The sequence below is a fragment of the Herpailurus yagouaroundi genome, unplaced genomic scaffold, assembly GCF_014898765.1.
Source record: "Herpailurus yagouaroundi ecotype Mexico unplaced genomic scaffold, PumYag 77, whole genome shotgun sequence".
NCBI lineage: Eukaryota > Metazoa > Chordata > Mammalia > Carnivora > Felidae > Herpailurus > Herpailurus yagouaroundi.
In genome coordinates this window covers 15046927-15054063 of record NW_024412388.1, presented here as the reverse complement: position 1 = coordinate 15054063, position 7137 = coordinate 15046927, and the positions used below count along the sequence as shown (strand labels likewise).

At 52.9% G+C, this 7137-nt stretch overlaps 1 protein-coding gene across 1 annotated transcript; it reads right to left on the bottom strand.

Moving 5' to 3' along the window:
- Window positions 1-4: 4 nt before the first annotated feature.
- On the bottom strand, window positions 5-1813 carry FAM43B (family with sequence similarity 43 member B; the record flags this gene model as incomplete). The annotated part of the gene is made up of 1 exon (XM_040471527.1): window positions 5-1813. A coding segment is annotated over exon 1 (954 nt), but the record flags the coding sequence as incomplete, so codon positions are not given.
- Between the last annotated feature and the right edge of the window lie 5324 nt (window positions 1814-7137).

Genomic DNA, 7137 nt, shown 5'->3' with positions numbered 1-7137 from the left:
CCCTGGGGCCCGCCTTCCAGCGGCGGGGCTGCGCCGGCGGCGGCGGCGGCGCCGGGGCGCCCCGCAGGCTGCACGTCCTCAGCTCCCGGGCCAGGCTGAGCACCTCGGGCCGCTCGCGCTCCTCCGCGTCTCCGTCCTCCTCCTCCTCGTCCTCTTCCTGGATGCTGCTGAGGCGCGGGGCCCCACGGCCGCGCTCGCCGGGCGGCGGCCGGTAGGCGCACTTGGCGTTGAGCAGCCGGCGCAGCGGGGCGCGGGGCACCGAGGCGGCGGCGCCCCCTGCACGGAGGTGCTGCTGGCGCACGTGGCGCGCGTCGCTCTGGCGCTGCAGCCGCTTGAAGTCGCTGAAGGCCGCCAGCGCGGTCTGGCGGAGCAGGCGGGCCAGGGCGCGCGCCTTGTGCGCCCGCGCCAGCAGCACGGCGTGGCAGCGCAGCACCACGGCCTTGTGGCGCGCCTGGTGGCGGTAAACCCAGGCGAAGACGCGCGGGTGGCGCCCGTCCGCGGTGCAGTAGGTGATGCGCGGCAGCAGGTAGGCGTGCGCCGGCCGGCGGCCCCCGGAGCCCCCCGAGCCCCCCGCGGCGCTGCGCTCGCACGGCTGCATGCGGATGCCGTGCGGCCCCAGCGTCAGCTTCATCTTGGTGCCCCCGCCCGGCCCGCAGCGCGCCCAGATTTTGCCCACGGCGTCGTCGGTGCAGCCGTCGCCCTTGGCGTGCAGGGTGACGGCGTTGCCCAGGTACCACACGGTGTAGGTCGGGTCCTCCTTGTTGAGCTCCACTTTCTGGCGCCGGCTGCGGAACACGCGGCCCAGGCGCTCCAGCGGCCAGTCGGGTAGCAGGTCCGGGCAGGAGCGCAGGAAGCTGGAGAGCAGCGACGTGTAGGCGAGTCCCGGACTCAGGCTCTTCGCCTTGCACTTGGCCTCGTCCTCCACTAGCACGAATTTGTTGCGTCTCCAGGGCAGCATCGCGGCGGCGGCGGCGGCGGCGGCCAAAGGGGCTGGGGGCACCGGGAGCTCACGGGCGTCCTGCCCGGCGGCCGGGGGGAGGGGAGGGAGCGCGGAGAAGCCCGCGGCCCCGGGGGTCGCGAGCAGCTGGGCGGCGCCGGAGCCAGTCGGTGCCCGGAGATGCCCAGTGCCAGGCAGGGCTGGCTTCGCAGATGCCCGGTGCCCAGCCGGGCTGGCAGCCGAGATGCCCGGGCGGCGGCCGAGCGTCCGGGAACAGCTTCCCCCGGGAGTAGCTCCAGCCGTCCGGGAAGCCAGGAGGGGAGGGGGCTGGGCGTGGTGGAGGCGCCCCCCCCCCCCCACCGAGGCCCGAGCAGGGAGGATCCCGCAGTCCCCGCCGCCCAAACTGCGGCGGCAGGGAGGTCGCCGGAGCTGGGGCTGGCGGCTGGACGCTCGGAGGGGTAGACCGAAAGCGCGATTGCGGTGGGGACTCCTTCAGGCGTCGCGGCTCCACCTCCCCGGGCTGTCTACATCACCGGGCGGGACCGCTAGATCTCTTGTCCCCTCCCCTCGCCCTCCTCTCTCTCCTCCCCCGCGCCGGCTAGCGCTGCTCTTCGCCCGGGACCCGGCACAGGCGCGGTGGAACGGGTTTAATCATTATTATTGGAGGGGTGACGGTGGAGGGGCGGTTAAGAAGTAGGGATCTTTTGAAATGTACCGGAGGGCTTTGCGAATGCAAATTTCTCTGACCTCACCCGTGGTCTCCACGCTCCCCTTGGCACTTTCGGGACCCCCCTCCTCTCTCTAGGATTCCAGCTGCTTCTCAGCCAGTGCTTGTCCCTACCCCCATCTCGGAGAGTGATTTTGGGTGGGTTCCTGATGGGGCTGGCCTGGCGCACTTTGCCTCCTGTCTGCACAGCAGAAAGCCTGCTGAGGTGGCCGAGCAGTGCAGTGGAAAAGTACTGTCGCTTGGTGAAGCTTTCTCCTAGGTGCTTCCAAGGTCGTGGGCCAGGCCGCTGCGCCTGAGCTGGGAGAGCAGTCACTGAGCCCCTCGCCTGGCCTGAAGCAGGGAGGGTACTTCTTGAGGGTGGGGGAACGTTCCAGAGAAGTTCTGGGTCTGTTCTGGCCAAAGGGCTGCCTCTGGGCCCTCTGAGGATTAAATAGATAAAACTCCGGTTTGTGAACTCCAATCAGGTTCCCCAAAGCCCTGGAGTTTTGCATTCATTATCTCATTTAATCCTTGGAATAACCCAGGCTCAGTTATATGACTTGCCCAAGGTCACAGGGCTGGTAAGGGGTAGGACTAGGGCTCCATGACAGGTTTGGGTGATCCATAAGCAAGTCCTCACCCTTCTATGAGTCCACATATGCTGCATGTAGATGGGACATTTCCACCCTCCCCGGGACCCATCAGTGGGGGCTTTTATTAGGCAGGGGTTCTAGGGTACTAGGAAAGAGACAGTTGTCCTCGGGTATGGGGACACATCTCCCCCTGTCAGGATTATTGTTAAGCCACAAGTTCTGTAGAATCCCTGGTCTGCTCTGATGGGGGCCCAGGAGACTCATGGCCTTGGGCTGTCACACAGCCAACAGCCGGGCTCTTTCCGTGGCTCAGAATAGGTCATCTGGGGAGTCTAGCAGGTCAGGATTGAGCCCAGAGGCTTGGGCCCTGCCAGGCCAAACCAGGTGACCTCGGAGAGTGGGGGCAGTGGGAAGATTGTATGTCCCACAGCCCAGCAGCATTCAGGGCTGGCAGGCACCAATAGTGAGTGGCTGGATTCAGAGTCCTTTGTGCGGGGAGGAGGGGCGATTGAAAGCTAAAAAAAAAAAAAAAAAAATCCCCCCAAGACCTCCTCCCCTAAAAAAACCCCCACCACAACTAAACTGCATCACTGAATGTTCCTAAATGACATGCAAATAAAGAACAGGAAATTACTTAGAATTACAGAATCTTAGCTTTGGAGGGGGCCTCACAGATGATCTGGTTTACTACGGCCTCATTTTATTTTCCATATGGAAATGTCTTTACCGCTTTTTGCAGATTATAAAAGTAATACGTGCTTGTGGTAAACAATCGCACAAGAAGGACACAGAAGCCTCCCGCTGTTCCCACCCTGTAGAGGCGGCCTCATTTCCCCACAAGACAACAGACTCTGGATCACAACGAGAGCTTCATGTGAGTGCTTTTCCTGGTGCTAGATTTGTCTCTTGGGCCAACAGAGACATTGACTCAACCAACTCCCTGTTTAGAAAGGGCTTTGGGTGGTTTTGACTTGAAGGGTAGCTCATAGAAAAATCCTGCTGTCTCCTGCCTTGGGTCTCCTGGGTACCCCCCGCTCTGGACCGCGCCACCTTGCGCGAGGATGGCCTGTGTCCACGTGGGGTCGGGAGGGTGCTGGTGGAGGTGGCCAGTGGCAAGGTATCAGTGTGCAAAACAGATACCTCCAAGCCTCTTGAGGTTGCTGGGAGTTCACACATACAGATGTAGGAGTCACAGAGTTAAACTTGAATTTCAGATAAACAGTCATATTTTAGTATGAGTATGTCCTCAGGATTGCAAGCCTTTGATCTGCTCACTGAACCTCCTGCCTCCCAGAGAACAAGAGGTCAAGGAGCTACAGGCAGAGAGCCTCCACTGCCTCCCTAGGCTTGCTCACCTGGTCCTGGTGGCACCGCCTTTGGGAAATCCTCTCTGGAGGATCCCTCGGGGCTGTGTGATATCCCAGTGTGCCATAGTTGGTTTTTACGTGAAGACCCCTGGACCTCAGAGCAGCATTTGATACTGTGAGCCCTTTTGTTACCTTGTTCACAAGTCGTTTAGCCTCATTGGCACCTCCCCACCCCAGAGACCACTCCTCACTTCAAGGACTCCTCCTTACGCACCCCCCACCCCCCCCCCCCCCCGGCTTGGTCTCAGACCTTCTGTGCTTCTTCCAAGTTTGTTCCTTAAGAGGGGTCAGCTGCACTCAGAGCTCCACTGTCCTGTCTATTCAGATTCCCCTCCCTCCCCAGAGCTCCCGGGTGCCTGGGTGGCTCAGTGGGTTAAGCGTCCCACTCTTGGTTTCAGCTCAGGTCAGGATATTGAGGTTTGTGAGTTCGAGCCCCACATCGGGCTCTGCTCTGATGGTTGGAGCCTGCTAGGGATTCTCTGTCTCCCTCTCTCTCTCTCTCTGCCCTTCCCCAAAATAAATAAATAAAAATTAAAAAAAGATAAAAAGAATCAGCCATCACTGCTTTAGGCACTGGTGTGCAGTTGGATTTTGTTTTTCTTTTTTCAATCATTTTTATTTCTACCATAGTGATACTTGTATTATTTTGGAAAGTCCAGGAGCTGCCTTATAGTAGGTTTATAAAGAAAGAGATAATCAATCTCCTGCCCCACCCTTCCCCAGTCTCAATTCTTACTTCTAAAGACAACCACTCTTACACATTTGTTTTTATTTTTAATGTTTATTTATTTGGGGGGGGGGGCAGAGAGAGAGGGAGACAGAGAATTCGAAGCAGGCTCAGTGCAGGGCCTGATGTGGGGCTGGAACCCAGGAACTGGGAGATCATGACCTGAGCCCAAGTCAGAGCTCAACCCATTGAGCCACTCAGGCGACCCTCTTTTGCACATTTTATTATTATTATTATTTTTTAATTTATTAAAAAATTTTTTAATGTTTATTTATTTTTGAGAGAGAGAGAGAGAGAGGCAGAGCGTGAGTGGGGGAGGGGCAGAGAGAGAGGGAGACACAGAATCCGAAGCAGGCTCCGGGCTCCGAGCTGTCAGCGCGGAGCCTGACGCGGGGCTCGAACTCACAGAGTTGTGAGATCATGACCTGAGCTGAAGTGGGACGCCCGGCCGGCATTTCTGTCATATGCTTCCCTGTATTTATTTGTTTGTTTATTGTTTTTTGAGAGGATGAGAGCGCGCGTGCGAGGCAAGGAGGGCCAGAGGGAGAAAGAGAATCTTAAGCAGGCTCCATGCTCAGCTTGGAGCTCCATGCAGGGCTCGATGCTGTGATCCTGGGAACATGACCTGAGCCGAAATCAAGAGTCAGATGCTCAACTGACTGAGCCACCCAAGCGCCCCTGCCTCTGTTTTTAAATAACACAGCTACTTCAGATTTTCTAGTTTTTAAAACTTTGTTGCCTATCTGCTGTGGAAGATGATTTCATGCCCTTCGATGCAACCCATCACACACATTTCTCTTCCCCCCTTCCTTCTGTTAAGCCAGAACATTTTGTGGTCATATTGTACCATCAGCATTCAGTATTTAATTATTATGATCTTGCAAATATTCAAAGCTGAGCCTTGAAGTGTGTTAGGATTCCATTTACCTTGTTGGACAACTGTTTGGCTTTTCCAGAAATATGTAAGTGCCTTATTAAAAAAAAAAACAAAAACAACTTCCTTATAATTCATCTCCCAGTGGTCCAGCCTGGTTGAACACACCAGGTGGTCTTTCAGTTCTAGGTGTTTCTTAGAGACATCCCTCCTGGAAGCATCCTCCCCAGGCTCCAGTCTGTTCTGATGACTCTTTGGACCTGCAGAGTTCTTGTCTTGGGACTTTTCTCTACTACCATCCTGGGGAGTTTCCTTTGCCTCTTTGCCGTGTTGGATCCTGTTTTCTGGATCCCTTGGCTTTCCATCCCCCCCCCCCCCCGCCCCCCATATTGGTTTATTTCCTTGTTTTGGCATAGCTCTTTTCCGGTGGCTTTGAGTGATAGGTTGGCTGGGTGTAGAATTCTAGGCTGGAAATAAATCTCCCTCCAAATTTTGAAGACACAATCCACATTGCTGTTGAAATGTGAAATGACATTCTGATACCTGATCCTGTTCGTGTGACCTGATTTCTCTCTCGGGAGCTTTGAGGATCTTCCAGAGGCCTGAAGTTTCATAATGATGTGCATTTACTCTGGTCACTTGGTGAATCTTTTAATCTGGAAATCAATCTGTTTTACTCTGGGAATCAATTCGAGGGACACTTCTTTGTGCTAATACCCTCCATTGTGTTTTCTGTTTTCGTTTTGTCTTTCTAGACCTATTTTAGTCAGATGTTGGACCTCTTGGGCTGGTCTTCTAATTTTTCAAAATGTTCTTTCCAATTTTCCATTTTTAAAAATGTTTGTTCTATGTTCTGGGACATTACCTCAAATTTATCTTCCAACCTTTCCATTCGATTTTTTAATATATCTCTTCTCATAACTTTTCACTTCTAAAAGAGCAAGGTTTTGTTCCTTTTTATAGCATCTCCTTCTTGTTCTTGTCTCAAATAATGTTAATTATAGTTGCTTTAAACATTTTTTTAATTGTGGTAAAATACAGATAACATAACATCTTAACCATTCTTCAGTGTCCAGTCCAGCATTGTTGTTGCGATATATTCACATTGTTGTGCAACCAACCTCCACTAATTTTTCATCTTGTAAAACAGAAACACTGTATCCATGAAGCAACTCCCCATTTCTCCCTGTCCCAGCCCCTGGCAACCTCTATTTTACTTCTGTCTCTGTGAATTTGGCTAGCCTCATATAAGTGGAATTGTACAGTATTTGTCTTTTTGTGACTGGCTATTTTACTTTGGATAAGGTCCTCAACGTTCATCTGTGTCGTACTGGGTGTCAGAATTTCCCTCCTTTTACAGGCTGAATAATATTCCGTTGTATGGATATACCACATTCTGTTTTTCCACTCAGTCGCTGATGGACCTTTGGGTTCCTTCCACCTTTTGGCTACTGTGAATAATTACTGCTGTGAACAGGGGTGTACAAATATCTCTTCGAGGCCCTGCTTTCAACTCTTTTGGATCTATGAACGGAGGTGGGCTTGCTAGAGCATATGGCAATTCTATTTTTTAATATTTTGAAGAACTACCATACTGGCTTCCATAGCTGCTGTACCATTTTATACCAGAGATGGGTTTCAGTTTCTCCATCTTATAATTAAGAACTGTAATAACACCACTTGTTATTTTCTGTCATTACTATTATTTAAAAAATATATAGTAGCCATCTTGATGGGTGTGAGATGGTGTCACATTGTCATTTTTTTTCATATGCCTGTTGGCCATGTGTGTATCTTCTTTGGAGAAATGTCTGTTCAAGTCCTTAGCCCATTTTAAAATTGTTTAATTGTAGGAGTCAAATCAGATATTTGACTTGCAAAAATATTTTTTTTCCTGTTCCTTAGGTTGCCTTTTTATTCTGTTAATTGTGTC